This window comes from Teleopsis dalmanni, chromosome 1, assembly GCF_002237135.1.
Source record: "Teleopsis dalmanni isolate 2A chromosome 1, ASM223713v2, whole genome shotgun sequence".
NCBI lineage: Eukaryota > Metazoa > Arthropoda > Insecta > Diptera > Diopsidae > Teleopsis > Teleopsis dalmanni.
In genome coordinates, this window is record NC_051846.1 from 53,971,249 (window position 1) to 53,997,427 (window position 26,179).

Genomic DNA, 26,179 nt, shown 5'->3' on the forward strand with positions numbered 1-26,179 from the left:
ATTTTTTGCTATTTATTTTCGGTAAATCTTTATACGTATTTCTTTTATATGTATATATTATTAGTTACTTATCATAATAATAAATTTAAAAATTATTTTGATTTATTTTGTTGTAGGAACTTTGATGTTTTAACACTTAAGATTACATGAACGAAAAAAGTTTAAATTTAAAGCACACAGCGTTGCCAACTACAAAGAATAAATTGAAAAAAATTTTTTATTTTAAAAAGCAAAAATTAATGAAATAAATATATTTTAGTTTAATTTATGCACTCAGTCTTTTGTAGTTTATATATATAATTTTTTTTGTCAAATAAGCACACAAATAATTAATAAAGTGAATAAATTAAACAAAAACAAAAATATATAAACAATAAATAACAGAGGAATAACCAAATCTATTATACACAATTTAACAAAATATACTCATATTAATGAAATGGCAACATTTTGTGCTCGAAATTTTGCTTCTTTCTATACTTTTTACATACAACTAGCAAACTATTTGTGTTTTAAGCTGGTGTCAAGTTAAAGGACACTGTTATTGGTCCTGTTACACGTTCCTTAACTGGTAAATAAATAATAGCTGGCACAAACCTGTCATTATTTGCATGCTCACCCGAGTCCTTGGCTTCGTTTTTGTTTACACTGCCATGTTGCACGGATTCTATGACAAAGGGTTGCATTTGTTGCTTCTCCGCGTTAGCCATACCTTTTGGTAGAGCAAAACAAGCTATCTTACCTGTTGCATTGGCAATGTCCTGCAACATGTGTTCCTGTAGCAAAGTATTTTGTGTAACAACTACCGGTGAAGTTGCTGCTGAACGTAAATTGGCGGACTGTTGTTTAGCATTTTTCACGGTATTTGGTGAACTCATATTTACCACCAACCCATCCTCTTCTTCAGTTTTTATGTTTAATGTCTCAGCAACATTGACCTCCACTTCCTTTTCCTTCACTGTTGGTTGAATTGTTGCTGCAGTTGTTGTATTCTCAATTTCAGTAACCAAAGGTGTAGTTGTACGTATAGAAAGATTTTTTGGTTCTGTAGCAATTTCCGCGACCATATTTTCCAATTTATCTCTAATTTCTGTGATTGCGGTACTGTTTTCCATATTCTCAACCTCAGTTTTGGTTTTTGTGGTCATTTCAGTTTTTTCTTGCAATAAAGGAATCGCAGTTTCTGTTGCTTCTTTCTCTTTTATTTCACTTATTGTTGCACTCTCATCACCATTTTCCGCATTGGCATTCGTTTCCTGTTGTATATTTGGATTTTCACCTGTATTTAGTATCGAATGCGAACGTTCATGTATGAATAGAAATGCATAATAGGGAGTTGTGAAGGGACACATTGAACATTGATATGTTTGTGCTTGGTCAGCAACATTGCCGAACATGCCTGGCAGCACATTCTTTGGCACATTGCTCAGCAAGTGTTGTGTATTTAGATTTTGTAGTGCTTGTGCTAAACTAGCTGGATTTGGCACCAGATTACTGGCACTACTCGATCCACCAGAACTTGCACCATTTGGTATTTTAAGTGTTGGACTCGACGGCTTACTAAGTTGTTCCATTTGTTGGTCAAGTTCGCGTACTTTCTCCACACCTGCTGTTCCATGATCACTCAGCAAATGCGCACGCAACCATTTTGCATTGCGGAATCGTCTTGTGCATATTGGACATATTTCTGAATAATTATTGTAATAACGTCCATCTGTTGCTTCCGACTTAACTTCAATATTACCTAAAGGACCACCAAATGGACTTAAACTTACACCACGTCCAAGTTCGGTTTCCATTATTTGCTGTTGTTGTTGTTGTGTCTCAAAACCTAGTCCATTCTGACGGGGTTGCGGCAACGGAGAGCCCTCTTCCATAATACCATGCGTATTCTGTTTGTGTACTTTAAGAAAATATTTACTGCAAAGTTCCTTGTTGCAGATGTTGCAAACCACGCCACCAATTTGTGCGCCGTTTTCAATTTCGATACCGTGCATACGTTGCATATGAGTTTTCATGAAATATTTGTTACAGAGCTCCTTATTGCATATTTCACAATAACTGCTGGTGGGTGTTATAGTGTAGAGTGGTCGTGTACCACCTGCAGAATTAGGATTGATAGGACGTTCAGGTGTTACAAAACCGTCTCGAAGTGGACTGCCAGGTAGTAAATGTACTTCAGCGAAATGCTGTTTAAATTCCTGCAAAGTGTTGAAATCTCGATCGCATTGATTGCAACGTAAGTCACTACCTAAAGGCAGGCTGCCTGGAGAACCTGTGGGTGAAAGTTTTAGCGCTTGTTGTTGCTGAAAAATGTGTTGCTGGAAACTCAATGGCATGGCATTGTTACCATCCATGCCACCAGCATGTTCTGTCATCATGTGAGCATGCAAAGCGTACTGATTCTCTAACTCTCGACCGCATATATGACAACTTAGTGCACGTTTTCCATTCATATCACTCCATTGCTGTATCATAGTTTGAAGCTTTTGTAAACCCATAGCCGCTTCAGGGCTCGCTGGAAGATTTGTGTCACCGAGTATTTTTTGCGATTCCTGTATAGTTGTCATATTAACTGCTGACATTTGCTGTTGCAGTTCGCTTTGTGCGCGATTAGTTTCCGATTTGTTGTCTTGATTTTCATCAGTAATGTCATCATTCAATTCTAGCTTGATACGCTTACTCATATGCGGAATGCTATCATTAGAGTTATTTGCTGCAGCAGCTGCAGCTAACATACGTTGTGCCATAACAGCTTTTTCACTCGCCATCATAAAATTCAGAGGCATACCCGGCATATTCATTAATGCCCATGGAAATTTTTGTGCTAATTGCAGTTGGTCTTCTTTGAGTTCATCAGGAGGCACGAAAATTCCATGTCTTTTCCACTTGTGTGTGCGTAGGAAGTATTTATTGCAGTATTCCTTGCAGCATAACTCACAGAATGCCTCTGGATTAAGCACTCCTAAACGTTTAAGTTTATCGTGGGCAAAATTTGCCTCACGTGCCTGTTGCTGCGATTGTGGCGATAGTTTACGTGGTTGTGGAGTAAACGATACTTCTTCCTGTTCTAGAGTAAAATCTTGCCTAAAATCTTCTGGCATCTGGAATTGTTTTATGTTAGTTTCTGAACTGGAACTATTCCCAGTTGTATCAGATTTTATGTCTTGTACTTTTTCGGTGGCTTCTGGGGACTGCTGTGGTTGTTCATTTGGACTGTTGCGTTGTGTTAGTGATTGCTCATGCGCCTTGGCGCGATGGCGTCGCATGGCAAAAATATTAGTGAAACGTTTTGAGCAAAGATCACAATATATAGTTGGAGGAGCCGGTGGCGTTATTTGTTGAGGTATATTAAGCGAGGTTTGAGCTTGTGATGAAGAACTGTTTTGATTGTTTGATTTGGTTGGATTTTCTATTAAATTCTGTGGCTGCTGCTGTTGCTGTTGTTGTTGCTGCTGCTGTTGCTGTTGTTGCTGCTGCTGTTGTTGTTGTTGTACTTCTAAATTCAAATGTTGTTTTTGCTGCAAATGTTGTTGGATTTGTTGTTGCTGTTGTATGTGTTGTTGTTGTATTTGAAATTGAAACATTGGATTCATTGTATTCATGCCCGAACTATTTCCCATCCCCATATCATTTGTACTGGAAATCGCCGGGTCGTAAATGCCATGTTTGTTGGCTTTGTGCGTCTTTAAAAAATATTTGTTACAAAATTCTTTATTGCAGAGATCGCAATAAGCTTCGGGATTGAATATTCTCAAAGGTGGCCGATTGAGACCATCAACAGGAGGAAAACCAGGTACACCAAGCAATGGAAGATAACCACTTGCCGACAAAGCAGCAGCTGCAGCAGCATCAGGTGGAAATGGAAATGTCATACCGGGTAATGAATTCATCCAAGGCTCTTTACCATTGGGAGCTAAATGCGCATTTTCATGTTGAGAATTTGATGCATGGGCTTGTGGTGACGACGAAGGACTGTCAAAATCAGGACGTTCTATTTTCACACTGACCGGTTGTAAAGCGTCAAAAGTTCCCGTATCGTTTTTTTGTCGCAAATGCATGCCATTAGCATTTTCATTGCTCATGGTGCCATGTTCTTGTATCATATGCACGCCTAGTTTTAATTCATTTTCAAAATTCTCACCACACTCCTTACAATATGTTTGATAAGGATTCTTCATAACATCATTAACGAGTGAGAAATGTAAACTATCCTCAGTGGCAGTTTTTTCTTTAGGGTTACTACTTAAAGTCTGAATTGGTGATATGTTTGCTTGTTTATCTGACCTAATTTGTTCAAGTTGTTGTTGTTGCTGCTGTAGTTGCTGTTGTTGTTGCTGTTGTAACAGGTGAAATGTTTCCTTAAGTTGTTCCATGGATTTTGGTAAAAACATTTTTGACAATTGCTCCTCATAGTCAATCGGTAGTGTTGAGGCATTCAAATCATCTGTCGAATTTTCATCCATCGTCTCTGTACAATCTGTTATTTCATTTCCTTCCGCCGCTTCACCACTTACATTAAGCGCGTCCAAGCGGCTAGGATTATTTTGTTTACGTCTCTTTTTGGCAGCATCACTGATAGCCTCCAATAGTTTTAATTGCATAGCAGCATTAGCGGCTGCAGCAACAGCAGCCATTGCTGCTGTAGCATTCTGTGTGGACGTGAGGTCGGTATTAGTGACGTTTGTGGCCAATATTGTATTTGCACTGCTGCCCATATCTGCAAGTGTATTTGCGGGTTTTAGATTACTTGATTTAAGTTGTTGTAGCGGCTGACTTGTGTTATCCATTAAAACATCTGCTATGGTACGCTTTGGTTTTTTGTTATTTGTTGTTGTAGTGTGTGTTTCTGTAGCAGCGGCATCATCTGTTGTATTGTTGTTGTTGTTGTTGTTGTTACTGTTACTGTTACTGTTGCTGTTGTTACTGCGATTATTCAGCGATGATGAATTCGATACGTCCGAAAGTGCTGTGTCTTCACTACTTAAATCTGGCGGTGGGGTGGCATAAATCGATGCGGCCATATTTGTTATTACTACAAAAGAAAAAAAATTCAATACAAAAGCTTGATTAATTAATTTATAATTAATGAAAATATTTAATCAACTTTTTTTGTGGCTAATTCAAAAAAATTTAGGGTGCAGTGTATTGCAAAGCTAATAATAATGTAACAAATTTTCGAAATTTATATAAATAATATAAAAAATATTTAAAATACATGCAAGTATAAAATAGAATTTACACATTTTTATATACATATACATAAAGTTTTTATTTTTAAATAAATTTTTTAATTAAAAAAAACCATGCAAAGTATAGGTCTAATAAGAAGAACTTATTAATTTATATAGTATAAAAATATTTTATTTTGCGAACTGCGAAAACCCAATATAAATGAATTTTAGGCTTCTAATCTATTACATTAAACTATATTTCAAATTACTTAGAAAAAAATTACAAACAATAAGTTCAATTTTTTTTTAGATTTTGAATATAAATCAATTATATTATGTTATTTATTATTATTAATTTTTTTTTGTAGGGGTTTTCTACAGTAATATTCAAACCTAACGGTAAATTTATTCGCCAACATTGACTTGACATTAACTTGCAGGCGTTATTAGTTTCTTATTTTTATTTTTTTTCTCCTTCTCGCCCTCTGATTAATGTTAAATTGAGTTACGAAGAATAAGAGAACAGCTTTGCAACCACAACTTTGTTTATTAAGGACCTTTATTATTAATTTTTAATTTTTTTTTCATTATTTATTTATTTAGTTGTATTTTTAAGTTCTTAAAAATTGTTCTTACTGAAACATATCAAATCATGTCTCTCAATGTACACTCAAAAAATTATTGAGGAATATACTTTAATATTAATATTTAATTAATATTTAATTGTATTTTTAGGTTCTTCGAAACTGTGTTTACTGAGCTGCATTGAAATATGTCTCTGAATGTACACTCAAAAAAATATTTCGTTTACCGCAAACGAGAAACGGTCAATTTTTTTTCGTTTGCAGATCTTTAAGTAAGCTAAAGTTTAATATGTTGAAATGCATCTGAAACCGCAAAAACAAATGATTTTAATAGTAACATATAAATTTCAGCCTACGTTGACGATAACACACTGATTTCCAATAGCAGACAAGCTTTAGAAATAGCCTATAGAAAATAAAAGGCTCAGTATTCGAATTCAACTATTCCAAAACAAAATGTACGATGCGCTCAAATATAGGAAGACCTCAAAGATGTGTTTATTGTAGCTAATAATCCGTGAATGATCAAAAAAGTTAATAAAAAGAAGACACTTAACCCTAAGGTAGGTGCAGTCAGAAAAAAGCGTATAAGAAAAACAATTAAGGATGAGAAAAACAATTAGATTGTATTATCAAACGTATAAGATTTATGATACAATGAAATATTACATTAAAAGCTTTACAACAACATGTTTCATAAAATTAGAGAAACATTTGCGAAAAGTTTCATATATTCTGAGTAACGTTTCTTAAATTTTATGAAAAATTTTATGAAAAATTTTTGTAAAAAAGCATGTATACATTTGATTCAGTGTGCTAATTCAAAAAGAAATACATATATACATATGTATAGAACTTACTATGTACATTTATCAATTTCTATATATTCAATATATATGCACTTACAAAATCTCATAGATCCATTCTTACATAGGGATGTGAATATTGTACACTAAAAAGTAATGATGCGACTTTTCAATGTATGAACTAAAGATCTTGTGAAAAATATATTACCTTTTACAACCTTTATATTACCTTTTGGTTACAACGAATTTGTAACAACTATGATATAGAAAAACCAATAATAAAAGACCAGTCTTAGCCATGGTTAGGACATGTAATAAGTATGCATGTTAAAGGAACAATGAAATAAGTTTTTATTAGTGTGCCTAATAGGTGACACAAAGATTTAATATTCAACGATATAAAAACGCTTGAAATACAAGATAGAAGTAAAATAATGGTTATAGAATGATGAAGAGGAGTGGTTTAAATAGTATTGGTATACTATAGACTGTCAAGCGAAAAGACAGTTTCAGTTTTTTTACAATAAGTGAGTAAATCTGATTATTTTTTTTATCAGTGATATAGGGCTCAGCTTATATTTGAAAGTTATAAAAAATTATAAACTTTAAACTATGATGATATTTAACATAAATTTTAATTATTTTCACAAATTTACACATTTTAAAATGGGCTAATTAGTTGACTAATAATTAAACACTTTATATTTAATATATTAAATATTAATTTAAAAAATATATAATATATACGACTATAGTCTATAATCATCTATTTTAGCAAGTTTAAAAGAAGAAGTCCATTATATTGCTAAAAATTATTTCCCTTCATTATGTACATACATAGTTGAAAGTGACTAAAATATATTTTATAGTTTTCCATTTTCCGAAATTTATTTTTCCTATTATTATTTTTCTGCAAATTCTATGAAAACTTGCTGATTATACTCGCCCATAAATTTTGTATACCTTCTTTGGCAATAGAACCTAGTAAGCCTTCCCCCCGTTGCCTACACTATTTATTTCAGACAATTTTCTTCAGTAATTTTTTTTTTTTGTTTGTAATTTTTATTTTATTTTATTTTTTTTTCCTGCCTACAGCAGCTTTATTCGCTGTACTACACACAAATTTATACAAAGTCATCCGATTTAAGGAATACAAATTTTCCTTATTTCGCACTCACTCCTGCCAAACCACATCACTTTCCTCCTCCATCTGTTGTTCTCCACAGTACAAAACTCAATCGCTCCATTGACTCACTCCCAATGCATAAAACTTATAAAAATTTTCTTCAACATGACTTGGTAAAATAAATTTGATTCTTAAGAAAAAAGTGAAAAAATTTTATATTATGTATAATTTTTTGTATATATATTTTTTTTTTAGTTTTTATTTATATTTTTTTTTTTGGTTTTCATTATTTAGTTTTTTTTTTTTTTGAAAGTAAGACGAAGAAATATATTCTCAACTATGCTGCATACATAAATTAAGTTTCCATGGTTGAAATTGGTTGAGTTGGCTTTGGTTTGCTTACTTGCTGCTTGCTGCTTGTTGGTTGCAATTGCTTTGCCTGACGTTGACTGAGTTGTGGGAGAGAGTGGGGGCACACAAAGTTAGCTTGAAAAACTGTTAATATTCAGTTGAGTATGTGTGTTGTGTGTGTTTCTGTGTGCTTGTAAATTTCTGATTGGGTGGAGTTGGGTTGTGGAATTTTTGTAAAGCCTAAGGTAGTTTGATTATATTTTAGTTATATTTTTTTTTCCTTCTCGATGAGCTTGTACTCAAATAAAATAAAATAAAGTCGAAAAGTATTAAGAAAAAATGAAAAAAATTGACTAAATGAAAATGGCAACAGTGTAAACAAGGTATCCTTCTAGCTGACAGCATAAAATAATTGTACGGGTAAGATTGCTTCCCGTGCTGTTACTGTTTTTGTTTTTGTTCTTGTTCTTCTTTTTGATGTTGTTATTATTATTATTATTGTTGTTGTTGTTGTTGTTGTTGTTGTGCAAAACAAGTAAAGCAAGAAGATGAAATTTGCAAGTAATTATGTTTATACGTATCTTTATATATAATGAATCTGTGTAATATAAGAGCTTGTGTAAAGCCCACTTAAGAGCGTTACTGACTTCATAAAATTTAATTTACTTTTTATTTAAAAAAAAAAAACAAATAAAAATCCGTAATTTATTTTGCTTCCTTAAGAGTTAAATTATTTAAATTTATTTAAAAAATAATTTTTTTTATATAGTTAAATTCAAATTTATCAATTAATAATTATTAATAATAATTACTAATTATTAATATATTAATATTATTGAACTTTTACGTACACATATAAAAAAATTTCCTTTTTATTAATCACACATAAAATTACAAATTTAAACTTTTTTTATTTAGTTATGTAAATTGAACAAAATCATTAATTTTCTATTTTTTTAACTTGCACACGTTTCACAAAAACATTAATGCAATTATAATTAAAAAATTAATTTGAAAATTTGAAAAGTTATATTAAAATGCACTTGAACTATTTTGACATGCGCGTTTGTGTATCCTTTGGAACGTGTCGATTTATACTGGCTGAATGATTCAGCAAAAAAATCACTGCACAAAAATTTAATTTTTTTCCATTTACTTATTTATTTATTTTTTACTTAAATTTTTTAGTTACTTAACTATAATGCACACTGCGGTTGTATAGCGCCAACCACACTTATCAACCTTAAATCGAAATTTGAGCGAACACCCCTCGCCTCGTTCATGTAATGCGCGTTGCACTTTTATTGTCATACAAAATTTTCAAAAAAATTTTAACATTTTTCACAAAATTTTCTATTGATTAAAAAAGAAAAACAACACAAAAACACCATAAAACACCCTAAAATATCAAAAATCACAAAATTTCCCTCAAAAAAAAAATCATCGAAAGTGCAATCAATTTCTTTTCATAACTATTATGCAGGAAAACCAACAAGCTCCGCCCCTTCTCTGAAAATTTCTACTATTAACAATTTTTTTTTTTATTTTACACATTTTTTAACTTCAGTTCGATACATTTTCAATTCATTGATGTTGCAACGATCGAATGACAAAAAATTATTTATTATTTTACTCTGCTTTGCTTTGTTATTGTTGCAGTTGCTTCGATGATTTTAGGGGTGACTTTACATTATTTTTTGACATAATTCAGTTAGACGAAAACTTTCTAAACTATCGCGTATCTCTCGTAATTGTTTGTAAAGTACTATACTCACATCTATGGTATATAGCCACTGCAATATCATTTAATCAATGTTTTCCTAACACATTTGTGTAGTAACAATTAAACTTAACTTTATATTTATAACTTACGATAGAAACTCATAAGCACACATAGAAACACACTTAGAGACACACTCGGCACAACACATACACATATACGTATATAGAATATATAAGATGTAGCAAAACATTATGCAAATGCATTTCACTACTCTTCTTCGACAGAAGGCTCCCGGGAGGTTATTGTACTTTCGCAAATTTGTGAAATTTGTTGCGTTTATTCCACTTTCTGTCAACTTATCACCCCTCAGATACTTGATATTCACTTTGAAGTATGCCTGTTATGCTAAATACACACATCTCAACATGCTTGTAAGCAATATAAAATAGCATCCCAAAGGATTTGCACTTATCAAATTCTGACAGAATTATAATGTATGACAAGTTCATTGGAACAGGTCTGTTATGTACAATTATTATAAAAATAGTTTCATTGAATGATTCCATCAATGGAAAGATAACAGTCAAAAAAGATTTCGTAATAATGAAAAATTTATATCACAGCTAATTTCAACAAAGAGAATAACTATTTCCTGAATAATCAAACATCAAAAGGTAGAATTGTTGTGTGGCAAAATTGCTGAAATCATTCTTTAAAAAATCTCATTAGGTTTATGTTTATCAATGAAGTCCCTTTTATAAGGTTTTTCGCATAAAATATTTTCCGTTTCCCGAATGATGGTTTCATCTAGCAACAACTTGAGAAGGTCTGCAATCTACAATACTATGGGGTTATTACTTATTTTTTCTAATCTGATCGAAAAAACTTCACTAGAGGAACTAAATACAATCCTTACTGAGGAATAAGGATAAAATATAAATAAAATGTAAATAGTGACTCTCATACGAGGGTGTTACTATTTATATTTTGAGTCTAATGATGAAAGAATACTAAATTGTTTAAAATTGCTTTACTGTTTTTCGAAGTATTCTCCTTTATAAATAATACACTTTTGCATGAGTTCGAACCATTTGTCAAAGCAATTTTTTCAATCTATTTGACACCTCCAAAACATGGTTTTTAAATGGTACAATTTCTATGGGTTTCTTACGCTGACAAAAATCGTTGTCCACGCAATTAACGAGTATTCTTGACGTTCGGGAAGAATAAGAAGTCATTGGGTGCCAAGTCATGAGCCAACAACTCGATATTTTTAAATGTGCAAATAGTCAACTGTAAGATGAAGTGTGTGAGCATTGTAACGACTAAAATTTTATCAACTAAAAATTTAATCGTTACAACACCGCAGAAGCAGATGACTACAAATTGCACTAACTCACAACTTTTCTAAGCCCATAATTCACTTATAACAATCACAACACGATACAATGTACACAAAGAAAGCTCACATTTAATTAATTATTAGAACGAAATGTCGATTAAAAACCGAAGACATCTGTAAGACAATACGTTTAATTTATATTATATATTATTATGTCCAACAACTCACCCAAGCCCAATCCCGCAGCAATAAAATTGGTACACTGGAAATATTCTAAAATCACATGGAAATGAACTGATATCATATATGCGAATATAGTCTAGTAAAAGGAGATTATACGTTGAGCTATCGTTGAATGTTATACTTCCAAAATGTTCCAATACTTCCAAAATAATTTTCACTTAATAGTGAATAGAATTTTAACATTTTGTTAAAATAAGAATAACAAGACACAAAACAAATCAAACGAACTTTCAAACGAGAAAAGCTATTGTACAACTGATGTGGAACTAGGGCAAAGCTTAAACAAAGAACAACTTCCAGCTTCCACACCAGTAACAAATGACAATTCGCCCTAAAGCTGGACTTTCGCTGGTGCATTGCAGAGGGATCAGAAAACCAGCTTCGATCAACGGTCGTTGAACTTTAACACGTTTACAGCTGGCTCCGTTGATCGTTGACGGTATAAAAAGTGCGTGCACCAGGAAGAGCTTCTCTTGTTTCGTTGGTGGACATTAAGCAGTGCGGTGCAATAGCCACTGTGAAAAATCAAATTTTAAATATATATATGTGAAAACTTATAATGCTAAAGAGACATCTCGATTTGGATAGAAATATATCCAATATATATCCAAAAAAATATATATATTTGTATATACTTTGTAAAAATAATGAAATTTTGAATGAATACGACTATATACAATTGATTATGTGAATATAAGATTTGTAACAGGAAATTTACAGGAATATATACAAAGGAAAGCAGTGTTAGAGTCGAACGCAACAGAGGTGCAAATAAAGTCAAGAGTCTGCAAAAAACCATTTTACAGTGATACAGTTGAGTGGTTTAGGTAAGCAAGATTCAGGGCTTTAACAGTTACTAAATCTAGGTTGCACGGGGTATAACACACGTAACTTTAACAGTCACGTGTATCTATGCCATAGTGTTGGAAACTCTATGGTGGCTTTCAACAGTAACCTAACGTCTCCGACCCCTGGACGCTTCAACAGTGAACAGGGAAGGGCGTGTTAACTGCGACCTGTAATACAACACACGTAGCTTTAACAGTCACGTGTGTTTGTGTTATATCGTGTCGGCTGTCCAGCGAGTTAGTATTTGCAACACCGTGTATCTTCAGCTCGGTTCATCACCGATTCAATTTAATTTCGGTCACGTTGTTTGCGATTTTGTTGATCGTCAGCGTGGAAATCGGAAGCGACAGAGTCTCACCAAATAAATTTCTTGTGTGGACCTTGGAGACGGCTGAGTTCAACCCCAGCTATAAACGAACCTAAAAAAAGGTTCATTACAGCACTCGTATTGTCTTGATAGATATGGAGAATAAACGCTTGTTTATTTTTCATTTTTCACTAAAGACTTCTAGTAAACAAATGGTTGTATACCATTCGGAATTGACTGTTTTACGTTCCTGTAATGGTATAGTTGTCATTATTATATGGATCATATATCAAACCAATATAAATGTTTGGAATCGATCTATTGAGCAGGACACATACGAAAAGTTCGGAGTTTTTGAAACAAAGTGTGGAGTGTAACAGTTTCAATATCCTTTTATTTTGGGAACTTGATATGTACAGTGGCTCACAGCTTATTTCGTGCAAGCAATATTTTTATAGATTTAGTCGTGAAAATCCAAAATTTTGTTCAAAATAAAAAATTTTAAATATGCAACTTTAAAGAATGTTTAGTTTCTATTATAAAACAAAAAAAAATTTAGCAAAAATATCAATATTCAAGAAGTTAAGTGAACAAAAACAAACATACACCAAATTCTGACCTCACAGCTTATTTCGTGCAATACATTTTTTTTTTAGAAAATTAATAATTTTTGGCATAAAAAAGTGAATTTTAGTATTTAGTGGGATAGTCCTTTTGTTTAATTACTGCCTCCAACCTTGAACGCATTGAAATAACTAATTTTTGAGTATATTCCACTGACATTTTTTGCTATTTCAATTTTAAAGCAGCTTTCATACTTTCCTTGCTATAAATGTTATGTTTTCTTATGTTAGTTTCCAGAATATGCCATAAATTTGCTATGACACTAAAGTCAGGTGATTGTGGAGGTGTTTGGATGATGTGTGGATAATTCCCAACAAGCCAAGTCTGCACAAGACCCGACTTGTGCTTCAGATCGTTATCCTGGTAAAAACAGAAATTGTTAATTATGCCTAAATATTCGGCACTTTTATGCCTATTTTGCTTTAAAATATTAAGATACACTTCTTTATCCATTATTGATTCTATAAATTGTAGATTACCTACTCCTGCCGCTGATTTACACCCCAATACTATCACATGCCTGCCGACGGTTTCGCATGCAGTTTACCAAACACCACCTGTACAAGAATAGTTCTTTCTGAAACGCAGTATTTTTTGTCAATTAGAGTAAATTTAATCTCTACGCTTCAGATGGTAAATCATATGTGAAATACTATTAAACATACGCCAAATATATCACATACTAAGCTCCAAAAAGAAAATTTATATGGCACAGTTAAACACGGTGGCAAGCATGTGATAGTATTGGGGTGTAAATCAGCGGCAGGAGTAGGTAATCTACAATTTATAGAATCAATAATGGATAAAGAAGTGTATCTTAATATTTTAAAGCAAAATAGGCATAAAAGTGCCGAATATTTAGGCATAATTAACAATTTCTGTTTTTACCAGGATAACGATCTGAAGCACAAGTCGGGTCTTGTGCAGACTTGGCTTGTTGGGAATTATCCACACATCATCCAAACACCTCCACAATCACCTGACTTTAGTGTCATAGCAAATTTATGGCATATTCTGGAAACTAACATAAGAAAACATAACATTTATAGCAAGGAAAGTATGAAAGCTGCTTTAATATTGGAATGGCAAAAAATGTCAGTGGAATATACTCAAAAATTAGTTATTTCAATGCGTTCAAGGTTGGAGGCAGTAATTAAACAAAAGGACTATCCCACTAAATACTAAAATTCACTTTTTTATGCCAAAAATTATTAATTTTCTAAAAAAAAATGTATTGCACGAAATAAGCTGTGAGGTCAGAATTTGGTGTATGTTTGTTTTTGTTCACTTAACTTCTTGAATATTGATATTTTTGCTAAATTTTTTTTTTGTTTTATAATAAAAACTAAACATTCTTTAAAGTTGCATATTTAAAATTTTTTATTTTGAACAAAATTTTGGATTTTCACGACTAAATCTACAAAAATATTGCTTGCACGAAATAAGCTGTGAGCCACTGTATATATCAATATGATATAAATCAATATGTAAATTAATATGTAATCTGCCAAATGTACCCAAATAATTAGACTAAAGAGAGAATAGATCTATAAAAAGAATCCAATAATTATGTTTATTATATTTAAAAATGTTTTTTCCTTAATATATACAAGCTGATAAAATAAATATGTTATTATGTGTTTAAAAATGGTACATTTAAACATAAAGTAGTCTGATCAGTAATTGATGATAAGTTTAATTACTTTGCTGAAGAATTAAAACTTAAACGCCATTTTAACACCTCATTTTTCATAAAAACATAATCATTGTTTATATAGAAGCCATTAGAAATTTGAGTGCATTTAAAGCGGTCAAGATGTGGTGGAAGGTTTGCCTTACTATATTCTGTCATTAACACGTTGAACTAAACTTAATGTCGGTATAGTATATAATGTCTGAAAATGCACGTTTGAGAGATATAGCCGCTGTCTCATAAAACAATTCGTACCATTTTAAATTATTGTTTAGACATGAAACGTGTTGTCACTTGACTAGTTCCGAAAGACCCGAAATTTATTCTAAAAGCAATTGCGGATAGGATGCTAGAGACATGATAGAACGACTCAATTTCAACTACACATTTTTAACTTTTTAATAATGAAAAAAATTCAACATCGTTAAACGATTTAATTTAATGCAAAAAAAAAAATATCTACAATATGTAGTAAAAATATCTACAATATGTACATTTCCTGACTCAAAAGTTATCCGAATTACTTGAATTCATTTACATATTCTTTACAATTTTTCTAGGGTTACCGATATCAATTTCCGACAAAATTTCCGAAAAATGGTTCTCAAACAATTGTAAACTGGCTTCTTAATGATGCTGGGCATTTGTATAAAAAGTGATGTTTTAAAAATTGTTTCTCCTCCTTTTGACATATATTATTATACATATAAATATCTTCAATTGACAAATGTGTTTTGCATAACATATCTTCATGGTCACTTCCATGACCATTTCAGGAAACTTGAAATGATCATTCGTTGTATTTATGTCTGTATACTACAAACTTAACACCAATTTTTGGTGAGTCTGTCTAATGCTATGCCAGAGGAATATCATTTTAACTTGAAAAAGTCTTGCAGGAAAAAGTCCCTTTAAAGTTTTTATTTCTGAGCGGCGATGAGCTTTTCATCGGAACCAAATCTCTTTCACTGGAACATTTTTTTGAAGTGTGCGCACAGATAATAATTTAAAATTATTGGAGGTCAAATCTGGTAAATACGGTAGATACGAAAGCAATTAGAACTATAAATTGTGCAATTTTGCTATGATAGACAACGACTTATGACATGGAGCATTGTTTTGCAAAAGAAGCACTTTTTCTTCTTTATATAGGGCTGCTAGTTCAAACGCACCAATTAAGCCATATAGCGATTGCTATTGTTGATATAGCCTTTTTTAAGGTTATCGATTAAAAAAAATTTTACGCATCGATGAACTTCAAAATTAAAGAAGCAAATGCTGTACAGCCTAAACACTGCTTTGAAAAGATCTTTCTCATAGACAAATATTGATGCAAAATAAAGCCAACGCGTTCCTTTAAAACCTTTAAGGTGTCAACTTGATTTTACGGTTGACAAAAACAATTTTGTAGACTCTTGGTTTTTTCCGGTGTCACCACTTCTTTTGGGTGACCAGCGTTTTCGGCTACCCTGCGATTTGTTTCGATGAAGCAAAGTCACGGTATCGTTTCGCATCAAAAAGCAATGACATATCGATAGAAAATTAGTTTGAAATTATTTGTTCGAAAAAAATTAAAAGTAGTGTCATTAAAACAACTGTAACTAAATAGGAAATCGTTTAAATGTCACGTATCATTGTCATTTGAAACTTGCCATTTTTAAAAAGTTCTGGACATATCATTCTATGAACATATCAGCCCAATAAGTTAGTTGGAGACAAATGCAATTTTATGTAGTGCTTTCTTGATGAAGAATGTCTACTCGGTGTTTACACTAGCTGAACTTTGCCAAAATTTTTATATTAGAACACCTTTAAATAATATTTTCTAATTTTATTTGTAATTAAAAAAACAATGTATATGACAAAGTCCTTCTGTGTAGATATAGGGTTAGGGTGTCGATGACAAGTTGATCTGACATATAAATCTTAACCTTTCCTGAAATCCAAATTATTTGTTTTCAAATCTATTTCAGCTTTTAAAATTTTTAAACAAGGAGGTTGTGATTAGAAGAGGATTCATTAAAAATGTACTTAATTGGTTTAATGATCAAATGGTTCTAATAACCAAAATCAGGGTAGCTTGAATTTGACTATAGATTATAGCCGAAATATTGGTGACAAATAATATATTTTTTTAACAATATTTCAGTAAATTGTGTATTTGTTAAAGAATTGACCAATTAGCTCATTTAAAAATATATGAAATATATTAAAAATATTTTTCGAAATGTATTAAAAATTTTTATATTTATTCTCATTTGAGTAAATTTACAGTATCAGATTTTTAAAATAAAAATATTAAAATAAAAATATTTGAACAGTAGTGAACTATAACAACAAAAATTTATTTTATATTATTTTAATTGATTCAATTTTAGGCTGACTATACAGTTGTTGCGAGTATTGCCAAATACTCATCATCAGTGGACTTGAAAATAATTCTTGTATTTAATTATTCGTAAATAATTTTTTAAGACTGCAACTACCAGGAATCAAACTCGTGCCCTGCCAAATTTGAAGCTCAGAGTCCGCACTCCTTAACCAATTGACCCAAAGCTTTTATTAAAAAATTCACTTGCTGTATTTATATTAGAACAAAATCATAAATCAGCTGTAGAATAATTGAATTAATTAATTATTGTTTTATTTTTAATTGTTCGATGACAATTTCAATACTATTCTGTTTGTAGAGGCATTATTTGTTGCATGAGTTTTATATTCTTTCTTATGTATAGAACCTAATCTAGGAATAAAATTGAAGATATTGAGCTTACTTAAAAATTTGTAAAGCGAAAGCGAAATTTTCCGAAACTGGCCAACAGCATTGAGCAGCACACCCTGTATGTGCGTAATCGTTCATTCAAAAGAAAAATAAATTCAAGCTCACACACGTCACTATTGCAATTACGAAGAACGGAATTTTCTAAACATGCGAGTAACACGTTCAAATTGTAACTTTCATTTTTGTAGGGATTCTGCGCAGAAGGCACTACATCCATTGACTCTCAGTATTTACACAATTGAAGTTCATGAGTTGGTATGTGTTATTCTACAATCAACAACAGAAATCGCCGGTTGGCACTACACATACGCATAAAATGGATCCATTTGAAATCATTGGTCAGTAAATGGTCAAGGTTTCCTATTGACTTTCACTTTCAACGCCATTTGCGCTCAGATTTTACTTTCAATTTCATATTTTGAACTTCACGTTGAACTTGCAAATAACAATGAAATCGCTTCCATGCGAAATTGTTAAGCTTCGCGTGCACACCAACCAACATCCTTGAATTTCGTCTCTCGAGGATATTTGAAAAGTAAACAAAAATAATGAGATTGTTTGTGCAAAATAGAAATAGAAAAGTGAAATACTATATAGAAATCTTTGTTTAGTAATTGCAATTTTAGTAATAAATTCAGTGAATATAATATACTTATATACTATGGCCGTGTGCGAGTTCGAGTAAATTGATGGTACATTGAGGGAAGTAGTAAATTATGTCGGTATGGCAGCGATGTTGGTATTTACCAGAATTCCGAGTAGGGTAAATTAGATAAAAATTAGGTAAATTAGGTGTTATCATTGTGAAGATTTTATAAGATGTTTTATAAATAAATAAATAGATATTTACATAAGTGCAGTGCAAAAAATCACTAGGAAATTTCAATTTACTTTACCTCAATTTACTCGAACTTGCACACGGCCTATGTATAGTATATTTTTAAAAGATAGTAAAACTACCCTTAAAAATTAATTTAATAAAATTACTAATCTTAAAAAAAAACTTAAATTTTATAACACTTTTGACGTAGACAACCAAACGCCTACAATTTATACCACCAAAAAAAGTCATCAACAAATTTAAACGCAGATACATTTTAGTTTTCCTGAAAGTGTTGAAAAGTGCGTCCCCCTCAATGTCAACGCAAGTACACATAAGATTACGTGCACGGAAAACCCGCAACCCTCCTCATGCGTGCTTGATAACATTTTATAGTAATTATGAATTTGTATTGTTTTCAGTTTCACCTTTTTTCGTTTTCTTTTTAAAATATGATTGATGCTTGATTGGACTGTTTAGTACTTGGAAAATGGGTCCGATGCACATATGGCACACTTTCATGCATAACATTTGACGAACATGACATTTACATGCAGACACCCTCTACACGTTCAAGTTCTACATATACAAATGACGAGAAACACATACACTTGTGATTTCAATTACTCGCATTCTAATTTCCATTTATGATTTCTATGCAATTTCCTGTCCATCATCTTGTCCATTAAAGGCGAAAAAATCTATATAGAATTTCAATTAATGGGCAAATTTAAAAATTGACACAAAATCCTGATTGATATTGTACAAAGGTTTTCTATGCAATTTGTAACAAAAAGGACTTTGCATAAGTAATTTAAATTAAATAGGATTTTATTAATACAAATAGAGATTTTTTTTTTTTTTTTATTCGAAAACTACTCTGATTTTGAAAACACATATGGACCCGTCGTTATACAAAAGAAAATGGCATATGTAGAATGTAGAAAAATGTAGATGAAATAGGAAGTGGGAATAAAGTGGATTTTTTACCTTTTTTTGCTAGAGTAGAAAGCAGTGTTGTTAAGTGAAAAACGTGTTTAATATAAGAACAATATTAATATATATTTATTTTATATATCTTTAACTATATTATTATTATTGTTAAGGATGACCGTCGGATCTATTGTGCCTCCTTCTGGGTTTAGAGTACGTCGGTAAGCCCTGTTGCGTTAATAGAAAGTATGGCAGAACCTACTTTACAGAGTCTTATTGTCACTTACTTCACTTCCGTAAGGGTTAAAGCATATTTTTTGAAACTAATTTGGAATGTTGTGTATTATTTAACATTGATCAATGAGCGCGTTCAAAAATATTTAAATAAAATATTAAAAATATATATTTTTTTAACATATATCAATAATATACATAACGCAATAAAAAATTAATGATGTTCACACATTTTTAACTTTCGAATTTCTGTAGTGCCTTCTAAGGAGAGAGCCGTTGAGTCACTGAAAAATAATGTGATCATGATTTTAACTGTACTTATAGTAATTAATTCAGACAAATATCAATGAAATCAAAAGTTGAATGAAAAATTAGTCATCAACTGCCACAAATATTTAAGATAAGTTAATAGAGATACATCGATGTAGAACCAAACTATATAGAGCTAGCCAAGTAAGGAACGTGCAGTTTTAGTTTGTTAATAAAAATAAATGGAATGATTGAAACGAAACCTGACCAGTGAAGGAGCTGAAAAATTCATAAAAACTTTTACTGATCGAAAACTCAAATTTAGATTGCAAAAGGTGACATCACTGAATACTGTGAAACAACGAATACACACTTTAAAAACCTTATAATCTCTGAAAAGTAGCATTTAGCAAAAGCATTTAAAACTGGTGGAAACTGATTACATGAGGCATTCAACATGACAAACTAGTCTATTATATTACCTATTTTTAATCCCAAACAGAACTATAAACTCATACAACAAAACAGTTAACACTAAGGTTTATTTTTCAAACCAAAATATTACCCTTTATTACTAAATACCCATTTATAATTTATCATAATACCAAAAATATATTTATTAAGGGAAAAAGTAATGAATTCTTTTGCAATTGCAATTAATGCAATCAGATCGTATAATTTTATACCGGAAAAATATGATGTCAAGTGTAGAAATCTCAAACAATAGAAGGAGAAGGAGAAATTTATTTCTATTTCTCTAAAGAAATGTAATTACTATTATGTAATTAAACTATAAATGTCACATAATTCGGTAACTTATCTAAGAAATGATGTCTAGTACACATCAAATTACTAAGCGTAAATCACTTACTAAAATAATTAAAATTATATTAGATATGTGTAATTATTTACTGGTTTTATATTAATATACTTCACACTTATTGAAATTTCTTGATTTCAATAATTCATTTGCAATAAATAGTTCACAATTTTACAATAATCATTTAAATCAGTTTTATACATATGGTACAAACAATCTTTTTAAGTACAGAAAACAACATCGTTGTTCTTGCAAATTTGGTTTTTATTTTGTACATAGTTTTTGCATATGAATGGGGATGGTGGCATACACCGGTTCATATCAACCTTATATTAATACTATTGCTAAATAAATTTTCCGTTAGAACTGGAATACGTTTCTGAATAAAACTTTTATATAAATACTTTTTTTGTACGACTTCTTAGGAAGACACTTCTTTGATAGTTTATCAGACTGTTCATCGGTGAAGACGAAAGAGCTATTAAATAATTTAAATACGGGGGAATGGAATTAGGCTTTACTTTTCTATGCTTGGGTACTTGTGAGAAATGTGGTAGCAAAACGGAGAAAAATCGCTAATTGAGGCACTTGGAAGTTATCTAATGGCCTGCCACTGCAAGCAACTAACCAACCAACGACTTCTTCAGAACAAATCTCTGTATTAAATTCTTACAAGTCTGTAAAGTATAAAAATTTTAATATCATTATATTTCAGTTTTTTAATTTTATTTTCGACAACAATTTATTTTCCTTTTACTTTTCTTTATACTTTAATTAATAATATTACACATACACCAAAAACAAAGTTATTATTGCCAAAAAGTGCTTGAATGTATTGAAAAATTATTAAAAAAATTTATTTCTTTCTCATTTTCGCCACCCATAAGCCTAAAGTATATGCAGAAAACCCAACTCCGCTTGCTAAAAAAAAAAATTTATACAAACTTTTCTTATACAATTTATGTATGTGCGTCTGTAAGCACGTGTATATGTATGTGTCTACAAGCCATAAAATTTCCCATTTTATTATTCTTATTTTACTTTCATCTCCCACTGAAAAATTAATTTTATTTCATATTTTTTTTTGCATTCATTTATTAACAAATTTTTTCTATTTCTCCTCATTCTTAGCCTTTTCTCTTTCTAACACTAATTTATTTTTTATATTTTTTCATATTTAATTTATATAATTTTTTTCTTGCTTGCCTGCCTGCCTGCCTGTCTTTGCTCTAAAACTCGTAAACAATTCGCATTTTATGTGGATATGTACGTGAATACGTTTTTGTTTGTATATCATATATGAGTGCTTGTGCTTATAACCCCCCCGAGCGCGTGTGGCGACGTGAACGACGACGTTGGCGATATCAAAATTTTCCAAGTAACGGAAAAAATTAATAATGAAAAAATAACTTACATATATTTTTATAATAATAATAATGAAAGCCTGTATTTGACTGGCAGCGTTAAGTCCTTTATAATGTGTACCCCCTTCCTATCAAATTGACCCCCTTCCATTGCACAAACTAACACAACACACTACAAGGGCATATTTGCTAGCTGATCATCGTCACTTGCAGAATTTTTATCTTCATTTTTGAAAACGAACAGAAAGTATTTATTTTCATACTACTATGAAATATACCATTACCACTACCACTACCACTACTAGTACTATCTCAACTATTATCATCCCCCCTCATGCCGCACTACACATATCAGCTACCTACTATGAAAAGTATAAAAAAAAATCTCAAAAATTTTTCAGAAAAATACGAAAAAATTTCCCAAAAATTTCTTGTGCTGTGTAAAGTTTTTTTTTTGTACTTTTCGCTCGTTTGTTAGCTTTTCTTTGCTTCCTTAGCGCCTTTTCTCTTTTAGCATAAGTTGCACATATAACACCCACACTTCCTAATTCCCTGCCCAACACCCCTCAGATGATTTTATGAAACCATCAAATTATTTTCTTTTCCATTTCTGACACTCAAAAGAAAAAAATATTATTTTCCAGTTACACTACGGCGCGGCGCTTGTTGGTCTCCAAGGCAGGCAGGCAGGCACATCCTTTCGAAGAAACGAAGAAATACACAAAAAAAAAAAAAATTTATATGAAATAAAATAAAATGAAAAAACTTTCTTTTCGGCTTTTTGCTTACTTGTTTCTTTTCGCCGCTATTGCCTCAATTTTTATGCCAACTTTTAGGAAAAAGAGCCACTAAGACTGCATGCTCATGTATATGTATGAATATGTATGCTATCTATTATATGATTGTATGTTAAACTATGCTTTATGCAGAAGTATGTGCAGCAAAGTTATAAGCCTCGACTGGGTTGTATATCAAAATATTTAAAAGCAAATATAATATTAAGCTACAAAATGAAAATATAGAAAAAAAATAAAAATAAAAGGTACTAGGAAAACACTTAAAAATGTGTGGGCTGTGGGAGGAATATTTTCGTAAAGTACAAAGTACAAAAAGTAAATTCCTCAAGTTCTCAACTTCTGGATGGCAAAAATAATATGAGAAAATAAATAAACAAAAATGTATTTTGTATTAAAAAAGCAGAAAATTATGTTTGCAATAAGAGTTCACAGCATGTGAAGACTATAGCAAACAAAATTGAAATGGTGTGATGTGGAACGTTGTTAAAAGTATGAAGCAAAATACAAAAAAAAAAAAATTATACTCGTATATCCTATATTAATAACGAGCATCAACAAGAAAGCCTCAGTTACCGCGCACAAAATTGTAAATATAATAATAATATTATTGATTTTTACACACCAAAAAAGTCATTATAATTTTATACACATTTTTCCATTTTAATTTTTGCTGGCTGCCAACATTTCGCTCAAGTCAAACACACGCAGATACTTATTTATTATTTGCTTTTCTTTTTTATTGCAGTAATATTAAAATTATTTAATCTGTTCACCATGCACACAAACACTCACACAAACCAACCCCATGCCACCACCCCCATTAATTCAAATATTATAAAGAATTAAATCGACCAGATATCAAAAAAAAAAAAGCAATGAAAAAAAAAATTTTTTTATCGCAATTTTTATATTTTTTGTTTTTTTTTTATTATTAATTTTGATAGCAGTTCAAAATTTATTGCTGATAAACGAAAAATTATTGTTAATGGGGATACTGGGGAATGATAGGCCACCATTCAACAATATATAGAATAAACAACGATAAGGAATCCTTATTTCCCTGTCTTAGAATATATATTAGATAGAGCTGAAAGCTATATAAATCAAAATTGATACGATAAATGACGAAAAAAAACCATTTTATATTTTTCGATAGAAATTAGAAAATAAATCGCAGCTAAAAGTACTACTAAAATGACGTATGTACGAGTATATACGCGTATATATAACATAGAAAAAATAACATTTTAGACTTCGTCAATGGTTCTAGGTGGTTTTCAATCCTGAGTTTTTCCTACATATACAGTAACAGAATGGGTCAATAGGCCTTAGTAGATCCACCAGGGATCGCCCGCATAACCTAACCTAACAAAGAAAGAAACGTTGTTTAATATTGTCTTGAATTATTCTTTATCATAGTTTATTCTTAACCCCATTCAATTGTACGCACCATCACAATTTTTAAAATATAGAAAATAAAGTCTCTATTGAACAAAAATACGAATATTTCTACACTCAGATAAAATGTTTACTCTAGAAAACTAAAACAGTAATCAATTGGATGAAAGGCTCACTTAAATCTCAATCTACAAGTAAAATTTTCTAAATGCAATAATGCAGTTTTTGTTCGAAGACCTATCCGAAAACAATTTAAAAAAAATTCATCGGTCGAAGCGGTTTTAGGTCTTTCAAAAAAGTTTTCATCAATGATACGTAGGTCGTAGAGAACCTGAAATACCTAGATCCTCCCCATTGATACATCGGAATGATTAATTATTTTTAAAATATTCATAAGTATATAAAATATCTTTTTATACTATAAAATTTCTTAAATTTATTTTTCGACCTGTTTATTAAAATGGTATTTTATATATTTTTAATCTGACTCCATGCCCCTTTTTGCAAAATAAATGAACGTTTACTATTTTTTATTATACTTTATATTTCGATTCGCCTTGAGAATCATCATCAGGATTACGATACGTTATCCTCTTTGTTCTATCGTCTATATAGTACAGTACAATGTCACGAGGAGGCTGTCCGACAACTTGAATTGAGGACAGGAAGGATTGCGCTGGCATTTTCTATATTAAATGCAATCAATATGGCATTATATTTTAAGAAATTTCGATATTTTTAAGAAAATAAAAACATAATTATATAACAAGTATATATCTTTTATTTTATAAAAACGATAAGAATTTACTCTTATTATTCATGAAAATTCATATGCTGCAAATTTTTTTCATTGCACCACTTTGATTGGGAGTTACGAGATCTGTGTTTATCTTCATCAAATAAATTAATGCGATAGGATTTGAGATCAGCAACCTATATTTTTGTTATTATATATGGTGATGCAAACTCTCCGTTCTCATTAACATCATAAAATTTGGATACCATAAATTTGCATAGTATTCCGTTAGTATCCATATTCCAATTAGTACCTGTGATTCTATGTAATTTTATAAATCTATTCTATGTAATTGTTTTGTATTCTTCAGAAAGTGAAATTTTATGTGTTAAACAAATCTAATCTAATTTAAACTAAAAAGCTAATAAACTTAGCTAAAACCTAAACCAGTATCACGATGTCACGAAAACTTATCTTCGAGGACCTACAAACTAGGGCTATCAAAAATTAATATCAAAAGGCTCACAAATTTCTCTAACAAATAAGGTGAAGCGATGCTAGTGATTTTCAGATGCAACCCTCACTATTTACGATATTATATCATCATATATATTATATATGATTGGAAAAAATATTATAAAAAGTACTCTAGAAAAAGGAGTGAAATATGCTCTCCGAAATCATTCGCAGATGCAGCCTTATAGTGAACCGAACCTTACATAAATTTTTTTTTAAAATGTACCTCAAATTATGTTGAAAGAAAATGATGGTTTGTGATATAATTAGAAGTCTTCAATAAAATTTACTAAAAAATGAAAATTAAACATTGACAACTTATTCTGTTTTAAGAAAATAAATCAAATTTTTAAATATCTAAAATGAATAAAAGATTGTATACATTAATTAAAAATTTTGACTATTTTATGGTTAAAAAGAAAAAATTGAACTTAGCGCATATATCTGTAAAAAATTTAAAAACAAATTCTAATTTAAAATAATAATATTATATTGATTAATAATTAATTAATATTTTTATCCATTTTTTTAATTCTCTTTTTTTCTAGTTTTTCATACATAAAATTAATATCTAAAATATTAAATATATTCGCTATATTATGCTATCCCACTTCGACGAATGTTGGGAACTAGCCTAGTTATTTCACGATCCCAATCATCTGTTTGGCGAAAAAACCAAAGTCTACCTGTAAAATGGCTTAAGAAGTT

The 26,179-nt window shown here is 30.8% G+C and overlaps 1 protein-coding gene across 1 annotated transcript; it reads right to left on the reverse strand.

Moving 5' to 3' along the window:
- Positions 1-505: 505 nt before the first annotated feature.
- LOC119681425 lies at positions 506-5,024 on the reverse strand. Its single transcript, XM_038094614.1, has 2 exons — positions 3,481-5,024; positions 506-3,381 (listed from the first exon to the last, which is right to left on the reverse strand). The coding sequence occupies exons 1-2, from the start codon at positions 5,022-5,024 to the stop codon at positions 513-515; spliced, it is 4,413 nt and encodes a 1,470-aa protein (XP_037950542.1). The 3' UTR covers positions 506-512.
- Between the last annotated feature and the right edge of the window lie 21,155 nt (positions 5,025-26,179).

Coding starts and splice junctions, on each gene's coding strand:
- LOC119681425 (XM_038094614.1), bottom strand. CDS start 5,024: ATGGCCGCATCGATTTATGCCACCCCACCGCCAGATTTAAGTAGTGAA. Junction 3,382..3,480: donor GAAGTACAACAACAACAACA/GCAGCAGCAACA, acceptor CAATCAAAACAG/TTCTTCATCACAAGCTCAAA.